This window comes from Thamnophis sirtalis, unplaced genomic scaffold (genome assembly GCF_051295495.1).
Source record: "Thamnophis sirtalis isolate CommonGarterSnake01/CBP01778 unplaced genomic scaffold, rThaSir2_p1.2 scaffold_5, whole genome shotgun sequence".
Taxonomy (NCBI): Eukaryota; Metazoa; Chordata; class Lepidosauria; order Squamata; family Natricidae; genus Thamnophis; species Thamnophis sirtalis.
In genome coordinates this window covers 100,887,740-100,904,368 of record NW_028261385.1, presented here as the reverse complement: position 1 = coordinate 100,904,368, position 16,629 = coordinate 100,887,740, and the positions used below count along the sequence as shown (strand labels likewise).

The following is a 16,629-nucleotide window of genomic DNA, read 5'->3' as shown; positions in this document are numbered from 1 at the left end:
TAATTTTGAATTTTTGTCATTTTTTAAAATTCAGTTTCTTTGTTTTAAGTAATTGAGTCCCTAAGTAATTGAACCACCTAAGATCTACCCATCACATTTCTTGCCCTTAAACAAATCCTTTGGGAGGAATTGATGGGTTATAGCATTCTGTGTCACACTGCTTTTTACAGTACAAAATTGCCATTTACTGTGCTGTAACTAAGGGTCTGGTGCAGCTCAAATCAGAAGCTGTTTTCTAATACTATTTCAGCACATACTCAACTCAAGGCCAACTAGCTTGACATAAAATGGACTATAGCCACTTACAAAAAGCATGGAGGGCACCGCTTGGGACTGGTTCCCACAGATACAAGTACTTATTTCCTTGTTTGTTACTCCTTACTGATCACCAAGAAGTGTTTCACTACCTATGCAATGCAGTGAAATACAGTAGTAGCTTCCTGAGGTGTAGATTAAACTGACTCTATTTGGATCCTAGTATAGGTATCATTTTTAGCACTCTAATCTGATATAAAGCTGTCTGCACATTGCTAATATCATGGGCTGTCCTGCGCTAGCAATGAGTAAAATGAGTACTGTTTATAATTAGTTAACCACTATACAATGTTTTTTTTAAGGAAAGAAAACCTCAAATAGTATTTAATTGGATGCAATAATTGAAATATATTCAACAACATATCTTATCTGGACAAATCAGCTTCTCTAGCCAGATATCCTTCATACGTTTCCTTGACTATATTTCCTGTTCTGGAAATATGAGGTGTTTTTTTTCTGAGCTATGTCTGTAGAATTTACTACATCTATGGGGCATTTCCCAGTTTTATTGGAAATAATCAATTTCTGGACAAAAGACAATATAACAAGAAATGTTTAAAACTTTCTCCTAAAGCCATCTTTTTCATTGGGTCTTTTGTCCTGAAATGCAGTATTTCTGAGAGTTAGGGTAGTATATGAAATACAAATCCCAATCGGTTATTAATATTGAAGTTTGTTCTGTGCAGTATTTTGAAAACACAAAATTATAAAAGAAGAAAAAAAAGTTGAATACTCCTAAAAAAGCATATAAGATGTATTCTTTGTATTTACTGTTTTCCCTGAACATAAGACAGGGTCTTATTTTCTTTTGACCCCTGAAATAAATGCCTGGCCTTATATTCAGAGAGGTCTTATTATTTTTGAGGTGCAGAAGGCAGCGAGCATGGTCACCTCATGGCTGCAGCTGCGTTGCGCATTACTGGGACTCTCTCTTTTTGCGGCGGTCATTAGCATTTCAGAAGGAGTGCAGTTGCTCTGGTTGTGGGAGCAGCTGTTAGGTAAGGGCATGCGGGGTGCATGGGGCATGCTCCACCCTCCCTTTCTGCCCCCTCCGGTCTCGCCTTACCTCATGTTGTTTCTGCAGCAACCAACCAGAGGAAATGGCGGGGACCGGCTGCGCATGCATTTAAATATTTTCGAGGAGGGCTTATTTTTGGGGAGAGGGCTTATTTTAGTGCATGCGCTCAAAATGCTGATTGGGCTTATTATCTGGAGAGGTCTTATTTTTGGGGAAACAGAGTACAAACATCAGTTCACCAAAGCCATAATTACTTAATTAAATAGTCATCCATAACTAATCTATTTTGATCCATTCTGTAAGCCACTGAATAGATTCTCCTTGTTTTACTTGCCAGCCAAACTGTCCCTAGTTACATGCAAGATAGAATCTAATGTTGTTGTTAAAGTGGATGAGGCTGATGCAAGGAAATAAAGAAGCATCATATTTATAAAACACTTGAGTTTATCACTGTTCAAGCAAGGGAGGTAATGTGGAAGATTAGGATGGATTTAGTCAGATTGCTTTTTGGGATAATATTAGAAGACAATTCCTGTACATACCACTTTGAGTTGTCAGAAATAAGGAAGTATATTATTGCAAATTACTACAATATAATATGATAAATTATTATTTACATTGATTTGGGAAAGCAGTGGTACTCAATGTGAGCTATGCAAATGTAATACATTTCTCTTCTCTCATGTTTGAAATAGGATGGAAACTGATGGTTTCAAGCTTCAATATTATAAGCTCTAAGGAGAACTTTTCTTGGGGTTTTCAGCTACAGTTGGATATTGGTTAAAACATATGTTTTCTCTGAATTGGATGTTTGCTAGTAAAATTTGCTTTTTATTATTGAATTATTTAGGGAAGAAACCTTATAGACAAAGTGCAGAAGCTGTCAGCATGCTGGTGTTAGGCAAAATGTGTCTATGGAGATTCTCAGTCATCCAGGTCATGGTTGTCCCAAAAGTTCTTTTCCAAAAGGCAACTGGACTTCCTTGGGTTTTTTTTTCCTCAAAGAGGTCTGACTTCTCATCTAAGAAGCTGCTTCTTGCTGAAAACTGAAGAAGCTTCTCAGATGAGAAGTGAAAAGTTTTCAAGACAAAAACCAAGAAAGTCCAGTTGCCTTTTGGAATACCACTTTGGACCAGGTAAAACATGTATTTCTCTTTGGAGGAGGAGGGTTTCTTATAACTTCTTTCATGGAAAATGGTTAGGATTAGGGAACATAATTCAAACAGTGTCATAAAATGATGTCAATGAACTCCTGGTCCCTGACAGCATAGAGTTGTTAGGATCTAGTGGGAGGAGCTGGATCTGTTCTTATGGCAAAATGCATCCCAGCATAAAAGAAGTGATTGGGAATGAGAACTTGGGGAGATGCTTAATTTTACAAAAGTACATTCTATAAAGAATTATATACCAGAAACCTAATCTGTTTTACAAACAGAACATACACTTGCCACCAGAATCTTGTTGGAGGGCTGGTGATATACAAATAAAGTAGACAAATATATTCAGTTGGTAAAGAAATCTTATTGCTTAGGGGAATTCAAGTAGTTTCCAATTGGCTCAGCTTCTGAATCTAGGATCACTCATGATTTTGACTATAGGTAGTCTTCGATTTGCAACAGTTTGTTTAGAGGTTGTTCGAAGTTACAATGGCATTGAAAAAAAATGACTTATGACTATGTTTAACATTTATGACCGTTCTATCATCTTCCCCAAATTCCGATGCTTGACAACTGACTCATGACAGTGTCCTGGGATAATGTGACCATCTTTTGCAACCTTCTGACAAGCAAAGTCAACGGGGAAGCCAGATTCACTTAACAACCACGTTAAATGGTTGTTAAATGGAGCATTGAAAATGTAACAAAAATCTGTCTCATTTAGCATCAGAAATGCGGGGCTCAATTGTGGTTGTAAGTCAAGGACTACCTCTATATTCAGAAGAGGAACCATTTTGCCTTTATTCTAGCTTGTATTCTTTTAGATAGAGTAGAATAAAAGACCAGCAATAACTTGAATAGTTATGCTGGATTGAATGCAGCTATAAGTGAACAACCTTGAGAGACCATAAATGAGTTTCTAGGTGGTTTTGAGATCAGGAATTGAAGAAATGAACCATGGTGGCACAGTGATTAGGATACAGTAGTGCAGGGTACTTCTCCTGACTGCCGGCTGCCTGCAATTTGGCAGTTCAAATCTCTCCAGGCTCAAGGTTGACTTGGCCTTCCAGCCTTCTGAGATGGGTAAAATGAGGGCCAAGATTGTTGGGGGCAATAGGCTGACTCTGTAAACTTCTTAGAGAGGGCTGTAAAACACTGTAAAGAGGTATATAAGTCTAAATGCTATTGCTAAATTGCCAAATCAGGAATAAATTACAAAACAAAAAAAGAGATGGAGGAATAGAAATGGTGGGGTGGAGGTAGACTAAAATATCTTTTCATACTTCATATGAATAATGATTTCTGCTCATTTTTATTTTGCCATTAGCAAATAAGAATAATATAAAGAAAACAAATCAGGACAAATATTTTAAGAGTTGTTTGCAATCTTTGTTAACAATGATTATTGATTAAAGAATTCAATTTCATTTGATTTTTTAATTAAATGTCTTTCTTTAACAAGATAAATTTTAGTGCAAATGTTATAGTAATATATCTTTTATTTTCTGATCATCCTTGCTGTACCAGTAATTTGTGACCTCTTCCATTATGAGGCATTCTGCTTTTCCTTTCCTAGGGAACATTTGTTCTGTAGCTTAGAGATATTTTAATAGATCTTTCTATGTTCCAATCAGTTTTTCAGCTTTATGATAGATTCTAACAACACACTTTATTTCCCAGCCTGCATAAAACCTGAAGGGTGGATCAAACCAAACAATCAGAATTTTGAGATGGATTTGCTTTTCACACTATTTGAAATTTCATCTGATGAGCACATTAATGATAAGAAAATCTAAAGATGACATAAATCATTGTATTGATGCCAGTAATCTTGGCCTAGGAGGTTTTTTTGGGGGTGGGGGTGGGGGGCACTATTCAGGTACTGCATAATGGTATATGAGCACCTTCCTATGGTTTCTTAAATGACCTGATTGACAGCTGCCATGTGTCATAACTTAGAGGCTCATATCCTTTAGATTCCAGTAAAGTAAGACCCAGTTGTCACTGCCTCTCATAGGATTTCTGCTGTAACTTTGTTGGGTATAATCAGATCTATTGTTCATAGATAAGGTAATGAATGTAGCTTAAAAATATGTTGTTATTGAAACCCTATAAGTCTTTTAGCTTCCTCCCCTCTTTCTGTGCTTTGTTTCCTCTGTACAGTATACACTCTCTTCTGTAAAAAGAGGCAAAGAGTGAGAGAATACATCACTTTACTGTTTTCTTATTTCTAGCTTTGTATAATTGAACGCTGACACAATGTCCATTTAGAAATCTTTATGAAAACTGTATTTGGAGCTCGAGCATCGAAGTCATAATGGCTGCCCTAGTTTATATGAACGCACACACTCGCAACCCCAAGAGGTTTCAGCCACTGAAGTCTGGCGAGCCTACATGTTTAAAGTCTACTTAATACAAACATGTTAAAAGTGGATAATAGCAACCCAGTCTAATGAAGAAAAATGATTCAATTTCATGCTGGTTTGTTGTAATAACTTCTTTAACATTTTAACTCATTACTTTCGACTTGATGTTGATCATAGCGGATCTCATTTGATGCACTGTTCTCTCTTCTGTGCTGATGTGATTTGTGCACATTGTGAATTGTAAGTAAGGCCGACAGGGCTCCCTTTTGGCTACACCTGAGCTATAGATATATTTATAGAGAGAGTTGTTGTTATAGAGGACAGTGTCATAAGGCTGACAATATTGGCATGATTTCATATGAGGTGAAAAGGTATGGAATCAGTCAGTTAGGATTAGAATCAGTACTTCTATGGGCTTCTATGAAAGGATTAGGGAACAAGTAGAAGTCAGAAATGACTGTGTCAAGAAATAAATTGATGATAATATGAATTGGAAAGGAAAAATGACAGAAGAAAGGACAAATTTATTCTAGAGGAGAGTGTAATGACAGGGCAAAAGAGTGAATGTTTTGGAATGTGATGTTTTTATTTTTCACTTTAAATACAGACCTTTTTGATTTCAGCACAGAAATGTGAATGGGGGAAAAAAGTCCAACTCAGCAGATATATAAAATGCTGCCAGGGAGCTACAGAGAAAAATTATATGTTAACAGTCAGATTATTTTATAAGCATCATGAAGTAAAAATGGATCAGAAAGTCAGCTTGGAGAAGAAAAAAAAAGTTGTAAACTCTTGAAGGAAGTTCTACTTTTTAAAACCAAGTTTTTAATATCGTCAATATAATCAATAGTTTTCCTTCTTTGTTTAATATAGGGTTTTGTCTAGAGTAATTTGCGTAATATGGATTCATATGAGTAATTATGGGTATAGAAGCAAAGGGAGTCAAGTAGAAAGGCAAAAGTTAGATACAATCAAATATATTCTAGTAATTGGGAAAATATCTATGCATTTCTGAGAACTGGTTTACCATTGTGCATTTGATCCGATATCAATTGATAACCTTTAATTGAATATGAGTATTGTCTAGTTTAAAAATTGGAGAATGGAAATTGAATTATTATCAGATGGTTACTCTATTATGTTCTTTGGTTAATGAGTGAATGCGTAAACCTCCATACATGATGGACACTGCATTGGAAAATTGCATACCACAGGAAATACACAGATTTTCCTGCAGTTGCTAGCACTAGGCTTTTGTGTTGCCCTCACAAAAGTTGAGAGCCAGTTTGGTGCAATGGTTAAGGCATCCATTCTGGTCCTGAGTTCTAATCCTGCCTTAGGCACAACACCAGCAGTGACTTTGGACCAGTCACTCTCTCTTAGCCCTACAAAAGAGACAATGGCAAGCTATTTCTGTAAAACCTTGCTAAGAAAACTTGTCTAGGCAATTGCCAGGAATCAAAACAAACACAAAGGCCTGCATGCATACACAGAAAAACAGTTGGGATTTACATATGAGGATCATTAATTGGTAAATTTGATTTCCCTACTCTGCATGCAGAGTAGGATTCTTTGCAATTCTGGAATTCAGAAGCAATTCTTCCATGGCCACAATGACCTCCCAAGAGTTGATAGAGAATGCTCATTCTTTAAAATAATCTTGCTTTCTTTTTTCACACACACACAAATGCAGGATGAAGGTTCTTCACTGAAGGTTATAAATCCATGATGCTTCATTTGCATTTCACTTTCATGTTTTTTTTTCAACTTCCCAGTCTAGGGCCAGAAGAGAATGACCAGCTCAAAGTCTCCCAGTCAGGTTCTATGCCTAAGGGAGGACAAGAACGTGGTCTTCTTTTTCCTACTCCACCACCTTAATCCACTTGACCACACTGGCTCTTTCATATATGCACATGTGCTAAGAATACGCAACCTATTTCAATGCAATTGTTAAATGGATGAAATTAGAGAGCATTAATAATAAAAACTTACAATGCATTTTTAAATTTAAGTTGCCATAGGAACTGCTTGTCCTGCAGCAACAATAGCAAGGTTATTCTACTGCTCTATGGGTCCCTACTCCAATGTTATCTTAAACCATCTTTCGTAATCCCTCATTCAGCATAAGCCAATTACAAGAGCTGCAATTCAACTCATCTGGGAAGCACTTGGTTATGGCTGCTATTGTATTGGTTGCTAAGATTATAGCTGATCTAAACAAGCCTCAGAATATGAGTTAAGATCCATTTATTACAGAACTTTATCTTTGCCCTTGTTGTATCAAGAAAGACATCTAAGGAAAGCCAAGCTATCCCCTTTCCCCTTCCTCCTCCATCTTCCCAAAATACCAGTTGGCTCTCTTGAAACAGGATGTAGAAAATCTTTTTCATCAACATTGTGCAATACTGCTAGTCTATTTTCACAGGCTCATCTGTTTGAAATATTGGCCCCTTACACATGTCTTGAACTTTGTGACTTCTTCATGATATCTGTCACTACTCTATTGATTTCTCCCTGTTTCTTCTCCTTTAACGCTGTCAGCAGCGTTTTCTATGACAGGAATGGTTTTGCTGTTAGGAATTTCATTACTTTTCCAGCATGGAGAAGGTGTATACAATTTTTATGTGAAAACAAGGCTTTGAAAGAGTTTGAGTGGTTTTTTATAAAAAGAATTTAATACACTGTGTATGATCTATCTCGGGTGTGGATTATCTGTTCCCGAGAAACAGTTTGTAGCTCAAAGAGGTACAACCTAGGTAAGGCTGCAATTTAACAAAGAGATGTTATGTTTAAATTTTATCTCACAGTAAAATCACATAGTATATGGAAAAAGGAATGTAAGGGTTCTACTAAAACTTTCTCAGGTACTACTTTCATACATAGAAACATCTTAACTCTTATTTCCTGGCTCCTAAATTCTGTCCTGCTGTGTTTCATCAATTACCAGTAGTTGTTTTATAGCTACTTTCTATGCTGGATAACTATTGGAACTTTTTAGCAAAATGCTCAGAAATTTTAGCCTTGGATTTTCTTTTTTTACATGCTAACATTAGCAAAATAGCAATTTTGACACATAAAAAATACCCATAATGGAAGAGTGGATCATGAAGAAGATAGAATTTGCAGAAATGGCTATATTGGCTTGTTTGAATAGGGAAAGAGCAATAAATACTTTTATAAAGAAACCTAAGAACTCTTCATGGACCTTTTTTTTTGGCTGAAAATTGATTTACTGGTTGAAAGGGCTGTATATAGAAGAAGGAAATCATGTAATTTGTGAGGGCAGAAACAATATTAATTATGTGGATTGTGTTATCTAAAGAAACAACGTGACCCGTCAAAAGCGCGGACGACAAAAGCGCGATCGACAAAATCGCGCCTTTGACGTCATCACAGCGCGACGAAAAAGATCGAAAAATTCAAATAAAAATTAATAAAAATTAAATTAAAGCAAGCCGATTCACATAAAGGTAAGGGTTAGGGTTAGGGTTAGGGTTAGGGTAAGGGTAAGGGTTAGGGTTAGCTTTAGAGCGTTAGCGTTAGCGTTAGGGTTAGGATAAGGGTTACCGTTCCGTTTTTCGTTACTTTAACGGTTAGGTTTAGGGTTAGGTTTAGGGTTAGGTTAAGAGTTAGGGTTAGGGTTAGGTTTAGGGTTAGGTTTGGGGGGGTTAGGGGAAGGTTTTAGCTTTATTTTTACATTTTTTCGATCTTTTTCGTCGCGCTGTGATGACGTCACAGCGCGCTTTTGTCGAGCGCGATTTTGTCCTACGCGCTTTTGTGGTGGAACCAAGAAACAATACATTTTATTTCATTCCAATAAGAGATGAGACTATGCAAATATCACAGCACACTCAGATAATTTAGGGTGGATTTTAGGAATTTGATACACCATAACTTTTTCAAATGGTCATTTTAGCATCTGATGCATCTGATGACCAGGAAATGCTCAGCTCCATCCAATGTCCCAACTTTACCTCGAATAGGAAATAGGGACGTAAAAAGAAAAAAAAATAGTTGCATGAGTTGTTGTTTTTTGTCAGGGCAACTTGGTATACCCAATTATGGGACGAAGCATACGGCTTCTGTTTTCACCTTTCAGCCCCAATCCATGAGTCTTCACAAGCAGTCACTTTTGCGACAAACTATTTGTTGTCCTTGCCAACCTAAAAAAGTTTGAAGATTTATAATTTGTGAAGGCTGCTGGATTGAGGCTGAAAGGCGAAAACAGAAACAGTATGCTCCGTCCCATAATTGGATAGACCAGGTTGCCTTGACAAAAAACAATCTTTCCCCTGGTGTAGCCGAAAAAGGAGGAGAGCCTATGGCTTAGAGGTCAATATATCTACCTAATATGCAAGTAGCCTGGGTTTGAATCCCAGAAGGATATGTGTGGCTGATGAGAGCTAAATAGCTTGAAATAGATCTATACCAATCTCCCTTTATTTCTTTGTCAGTAAAACATAAATTCAACCAGGTATAATATAACTAAGATGCCCAGTGGTGGGCTGCTGCCAGTTCTGAGCAGTTTGGGTTAACCAAAAGTTAACCAAAAGTTACGATCTGTGGTGGCTCCGCCCACCCATTCCACTGCTATGGCGTCCTATTTAGCTGTGTTTTTGAAGCTGCACATATGTGTGTGTGCTTACATTTTTGGTACTTGGTGCCAAAATTTATGTGCTGCCCACCTCTGAAGATACCCCAACTGTGTAAGACTTGCTAAATTTATTATGTCATTTTAGGGGTCTGCATAAGACCCAGTGAAGGTTTCAGATCATCTTTCCTGTTTCTGTTTTCAAACAATTTCATTTGCTTGATAGAAATTACACATGAAACATGTTTACACAATGCTGTCTTTCCTTGTTCTAGGTTCTCCTTACTATTACAGTGCTGCAGCCCGTGGAGCCGCACCCCCTGCAGCTGCTGCTGCTTATGACCGTCACTGACAAAACAAACCAAGAAGCACATTCACCACATCACGTCAGATGACACCACTGGAATCATCTAGAGTGCAACTACTGAAATCAAGCTATAAGGAACGATAAGAGAAATTGTCCAACCAGCCTACACAATGATTAGAATATTATTCTTTCAGCTAGGTGAACAGCTTATTACTTCACTGTTTTTAATTAATGGATTTCTTTAGAGATCTTAATTGAATTTCCCATTAAAAAACACAGGCCAAGCAAAGAATTAGTTTTGCTCACATTTCCTGCAGTTTGTGAAATGCAGTAGCCATGTCTAACATGTGGTTTTCTTGTTTTGGACTGACAAGCTATATCTAGTTCCTTTAGCCATGTTGAGGAATAGGAACATTTCTAATGTTGAACAATTCCCTATGGGGTATCTCTTTAATGTGTGCATTGTAATACAACATGTAGTTCCAGCTTGGACAGCACAAATTGGGTCTTAATTCAGTGAGTGGGCATTAAAGACAAAAGAAAAACAAATGTTCTACTCAAATAGCAAAGCACCAATGTAAATAACTTCTTTGTGTTACTATAGAGTGGTTTAGCATAAGTCAAATACATGAACAAAGGATGATCTTAAAATACATTGGAAAAATGTGTTCTGGTAATGGTGCACTGACTCTAAACCTTCAGTAAGCTTTAAAACAACTCTAAACCAGGTTAACATTAACTGGCCATTTCTGGGGCTGATGTTCTTTCTAGAAAAAAACTATTCTGACAGTCAGGTGAGCATTTGGTAATGAACCTATGAGCAAATGATAGGAAGAATTACCACCTTTTAAACGATTGAATATAATGTTTATTTCTAATCACAACCAACAATATGTTTTTTGACTTTGAGTTCATCTCAATAAAAAAGAAGAAATTCCAAATGACCAAAATCTTATATACAGTGGTACTTTGGTACTCGTCTGCTTCATCAAATTTGGTACTTTGAGTCAAAATTTGAGTCAACATTTTGACTCAAAAATGTTGTCCAAGTATATATGTTGTTTCTTTGGTACCTAATTTGCTGTGATGGAAAAGGGGGACAGCTACAGAGAACGGACAGGAAGTTGGCCATGCCAGGAAGTTCGCTGCAAAAGGAAGAGGGGGATGGCCATAGAGGGTAGACAGGAAGTCAGCAGTGCTTGGAAGGTCACTGACATATCAGAAGGGACAGACAGGAAGTTCTTTTAGGCTGAAACAAAGGGTCATGTGGTAAGTCACATGGTTTGTTTGGGACTTGTCATTTTTAGTTTTTCTGTTGTGCTTCCTGGAACCAATTAATGACGAATACCAAAGTACCACTGTACATGGGAAAGAAACGCTTATACACAATGAAGTAAAAGTATTATCTCCCAAGGTAGAATTTGGGGTTATTTTTCCTTTTCAAAAAGGAATAACTCGAGTTTCTCAAATCTTAATAAAGCAGTTTTCATAACGTTACAAGATGAGAGGTTGACAAAGGTCAGGGTTATATCATGTCATGGGCTATTTATAAGTAAAATTTCAAGACTCTCCTAAAGTTCCTCAACTGGAACTGACATAATATCACTAAGAATAAGTTAAGTGTATTAGTAGTGTGGATTTTCATCCTGGTATACAAAGAAAGCATTAGTATTTCTATGCTTTAACATTTTTCCCTATGGTATATACATTCCTCTATGATAGAATGAAGTTTATAAATGTTAAGGGAAAGATTGACTTCAATTATTTATGTTGCCATAAAATTCTCTTCACTCCAAGAACTACTCATTTTATCCATTTTTTAAAAAAAATAATCTTATGACCAGTGATGATCTAGTTTAGGGGTGTCAAACTCATGGCCTGTAGGTCAGATGCGTCACGCGCTGGCCACGCCCAATCCCAGTTTAGTGAAAGGGGAAAAGTTGTGATACGTCATGTGATGATGTGACACCTCGAGTTTGACACCCCTGATCTAGTTGAACAAAAGGATATGCTTAGAAGAAGCTCTCTTTTCTTATACAAAATCAGTGGAACAGAAGCTGAATAATGATATCAGAGATTTCACAGACCTACCCAAATTGATATCCTGCATAGGAAAAATACTCTTTAAGTCTTGTTTGGTTTTTATGTCAAGAGATAATTCAATGATGAGTGCTTTTTACAGTACTTCTCAGGTATAGGGGAAAAAATCTTGTGCCCTGCTTTAAATTTTTTTGGATAAAATTATATGCATGTCAGGGAACCCCAAATCTTTGTTTAAAATCTAAGAATGCTCAGATGAGTGGGACATTTTAAAATGAAGTTCATATGAAATTATCTTTATACTTTGCCTGTCTATCTTACATTCTGTTTTTTTAAAGCCAAAGTGTATTTATATGTCCCCTTCAAATCAGATATTTCCATCACAGGTCATTGGATTATTCACAGAACCCCAGCAGGGATCTTTTTTTCAATATTTAATTCAAAGAAATGATTGAATAATCTTATTTCAGATCATATCAAAGACCATCATTTAAGATTGGCTTTCCCCCATTCCCCCACTCCAAATGGTCTGAGCAACGTATTTTTTGCTTAATATACCCGAAGGGCACCAGGTTGGGAGTCTAAGATTTAAATTATAGGAAATAGAAAATTACAGGAATATAGACTTGCATCAATATAAATTGCAAAGATAGCCAGCATATTAATTTAAGACCCTCCCCCAAGATTCATAGAAGAGTTGCAAAACCAGATAAAAGGGATTTCCAGATGCCAGTTAATCAATAGATAGAGGCATCGACAAAAATCATTCCTTATTAATGAAAAATACCTTCCGTCTGGGCAACAAATTAGTTAATGAGTGTTCATCACATTAAACATATTCTTAGCTGCTTTTTTAATTAAAAAGAAATTGCCATCTCATGTATAATTTTAACACATGAAAACCTTAGCTATTGTTTTTTTAGCATCAAGGTTTATGCAGACACTAAATAGAGGACTGACTTAACCAACTAATTCAAACTGCATAACCAGCAAGGGATCCTTACAAGGGTACCTGTAGAATACATATGTGATTTGAAGTTGTAAGAAAACAGTTTTATAATCACTGTTTACTGGGGATTTCTCTGGAAGTCTGTAAATAAATGAGACTTGCACAAAGTACATTTCTGGTTAGCTGCAGCCATCATGAGGTAGCATTATACTCCTTTGTGCAAGGGGAATAACTATTGTTTCACCCATAAACTATTGACTTATATTCTAAAAAGATTGCTCTCCTTTTGCTCAGTTTTGATGTATGGGTAGTCCCCGACTTACGATTACAATTTACCCCAAAATTTATATTGCGAAGCAAGACATTTGTTAAGTGAGCTTCTCCCCATTTTGTGACCTTTCCTGCCACAGTTGTTAAATGAATCACTGCAGTTGTTAAGTTAGTAACACAGTTGTTAAGTGAATGGCACTTTTTTCAGTGCCATTGTAACTTTGAATGGTCACTAAATGAACTGTTGTAAGTTGTAACTACCTGTATGGGTCTGACCTTGAGAGATAGGAAGAAGAATCATAGTCTAAAAAACCTTCATGCAAAAGATAACTCAGCTCACAAAAAAGAAAAAGAGTATTTCTCTTCTTTTCCGGAATGTAAAACAGGTGAGAAATTCTTTCAGACTAGCAAGATTCAGATACTATAGCCTTACAATAAAGGTAGTGTTAGTACTCATGGTTTGTGCTTCTTATCTGAACCATCTGAAAAAGCTGATAACATGCCCATAAAGTCTTGTTGATCCTTTCCCAGCAGATCTAAATCATAAATATGCAGACAGCAGGAAAAGTTGACATTCATTGGAAGATGTAGAGCAAATGATTTAACATATAGTTGGAGCGACCAAGTACAGCATTTTTTACTACAAGTCTTTAGCCTTTTCAACAAGTTAAATAAAAAACAGTATTGTCTAACCATCCCACTAATCCCTAATTTCTAACCATGGAGAAAAAGTGAAAGATTCCTGGGTCAGACACAATCCTAATGCTATCCTCTCCTCTTTAATGCGGTACCAATTCAAGTCCCTGCAGAAAATCTCTCTGAAAACCACCCAAGAATAGCTCCTCCACCAATGTTTTAATTTCTGAAACAGAGCTTCAGACAATCCTCTTCTGTGAGTAGGCTCCTATAATATTTGATAATATTAAATCATTGCATCTCCATTACTACTACATGGTGTGTATGCGACTAGAAAATAGAGGAGCTAAGAAACATTAGTGCATTTTGTACTTAAGCAAGCAATTTTCAACAGCTTGCATAAAGAAATGATCATGACATCTAACAAAGCCTGGTGAATCAGGAATAGCCATAAGCAGAGAGCCCTTGAAAATCCAGGCTCTGCTTTACCTGGCATATCGCATGCATGTGATACCGAAAGGTAGAGAACTCATCCTGTAAGCTGCAGTCTTGGTCAACTGACACATCATTGATGTGATTCATAGGGGAAGCTTACTGTGGTTCACATGGTGAGCTCTACCTTTATATTATTTTGAGGGATTTGTTTTGGTATCACCTGTATAGGCTTTTACTCTCTTGGTCATGATATGCACACTCTTGCATAAATATTCAATGAGTGTCTCTAATGTATGCATATATAGTACACAGATATTGACTATTCATGCAAGGTATGAATAGGAGAGAATCTCATGAAGATGGTAAAAAGATAAATAGAAAAAAAAACCTAGGTCTTCTCTGCATTCCATTCTACTTTACAATTTCTGAAAGTTCCTTATGTGGAGGAAGTACCTATTCTTATGCTAATCGGTCAAATAATGACTATTGGAAGTGTTGACGTGATGTCACCATTCTTCTGTCCCACACATTTTACATTGCTTTTAGGCAGTCATTATTTTATGCTGAATCATCTGTTAGTCACATCAAATGATGACAAGAGATCCATCACTATATTTAAGGCCAATTCACAATGTGGGAATCCCCAAAACACACTAGAGCAGCAAGGATATGCATTTAGTGAAATAGATGGTAGAACATCAAGCAATAATGAACCTGACTTATTGGGATTCAGGTTTCCTCTTTTTTTTTTTTTGAAAGAAAGAAAGAAAAACATTAGGGATTTTATGTTATCTATGTATACAGATAAAGTGAGAGAGAAAACATGACATCCATGTGATAATTAGGACATATACTCATTGGCCACACAGTAAATAAGGGTGTAGAATCTCCTCCTACCAAGTTTACTATTTTGTGAACTCAAACAAACTGGGGCTAGTATAAAATAACTCTCCTGCAGGGATAAATTGGAGAAAGGAGTTGTGTCAACTTGTGGGGATGAGAAAGCAAGAAACATAGAGACAGATTTACTGAATTACTTTGGAAATGCAAGTGGGAGGAAAGATAATTCCCTTGATGCCCCCGCTTTTTTAAGAAAGGGAAAGTCCTAGTAATCATCCCCCCTCCCAAAAAACAGAACAGGAGATGGAGTCTTTTGTTAATATGAGCTTTACTACTGCTTCTGTTCTAGCAGAACTAGAGAGCCCATCAATTATCCATCTACGTAAAATACCACCCTCTGCCTTTCAGCTTTCCTTAGTCATGGAAGGATTGAATAGGAAGTAGGTATCTCCCCCCCACCCACAAAAAACCCTTCTCTCCTACTCTTGAAAGAAGCTTCATTTTAGTCTGTAACCACCTCCTTTACCAATGGATCCAGTTCCTTGACATGAGAAGTCACTCCAGATACATATTTCCCATGAAAGATTGAAGAGTGATATTGTTATTTTTTGCTAATTATAAGTTTAAGTAAATATATTCAAATCCATTCCAAACTGTACCTACATAGCTCTGCTTCCATCAGAGGTTCAGCTGAGCTACACCTGGAAGCATGGCTGTTTCCCATTCGATTCTTGTTCTTGCCTAGGCAGGGCATCACAATTCAGATAACGAGAAAGGCAATATATGAATTAGCCTCTTCCAGTGTTAAAAATATTAGGGATTTTTTTTTATCCATATGTTTTTAAGAGAGCCATCTTCATTACTCTGTTGCAGTAAAAAAAAAAAAAAAGAAACCTGACAAGGGGAAAAGATCATGTGGTATAAATTTCCACAAACCAAACCACAATATTGTGCTAAATTTTTCATGACCCAAGATAGTTGGTTGCTTATCTAGAACAGGGGTGTCAAACTCGATTTCATTGAGGGTTGTGTTTGACCTCAGGGAAATGGGATGGTTGTGGCTGGGAAAGGTTGGCTGGGATGGGTGTGGCCACCTCAACATCACTCATGTTGGGGATACCTTTGGTGGCCTGAGTGCTCTGCCAGTGAAAACATGCTCCCGAGCTCCGTTTTTGGCTGTGATGGCCTCCTGCAATTCTCTGCCAGCGAAAACAGAGTTTGGGAGGGCTGCGTGTAGGGAGCCTGTTTTCGCTGGCAGAGGCATTGTGGGCCAGTATTAGCTTTTTCCAGGGTGGCCCTGTGGGCCAGATCTAAGCACCCCCATGGGCTGGATCTGGCCTCTGGGCCTTGAGTTTGATACCCCTGATCTAGAAGTTCTATGCTCCTATATGTGAAAGTACAGTAGCTTAATGTGTATCAATGGAAAATCCAGAAAATGTGCCTAAATGGGGTTTTAATACAACTCCCACAGCCTCTGCCTTAACAATGTGGCAGTGAAAACAATCCTTTAAATATTTTAGCCATACAATGCTCTTCCACTGCTACTGGGTAAAAGATAATGTTGTCCTAAACACAGACTACTACTAAACACAGGACTACAGCTAATAAGAGGAAAACATATTAGTATCAAGTTTTAGTCCCCAAGCACTTATTCTGAGACTTTTTCTCTCCAGCTTTAACTGGGAAGTGCATGGTTTGATGATGA

General features: G+C 37.1%; 1 protein-coding gene across 1 annotated transcript in view; it reads left to right on the top strand.

Annotated features, from left to right (window-relative positions):
- The window catches only part of PAX5 (paired box 5), a 250,175-nt gene extending 234,231 nt beyond the window's left edge, over nt 1-15,944 (top strand). The window contains exon 10 of the mRNA XM_014051605.2: nt 9,723-15,944. Coding sequence (XP_013907080.1) covers nt 9,723-9,799 — 77 coding nt within the window. The 3' untranslated portion in view covers nt 9,800-15,944. The remainder of the gene's footprint in view (nt 1-9,722) is intronic.
- The last annotated feature ends 685 nt before the right edge of the window (nt 15,945-16,629 follow it).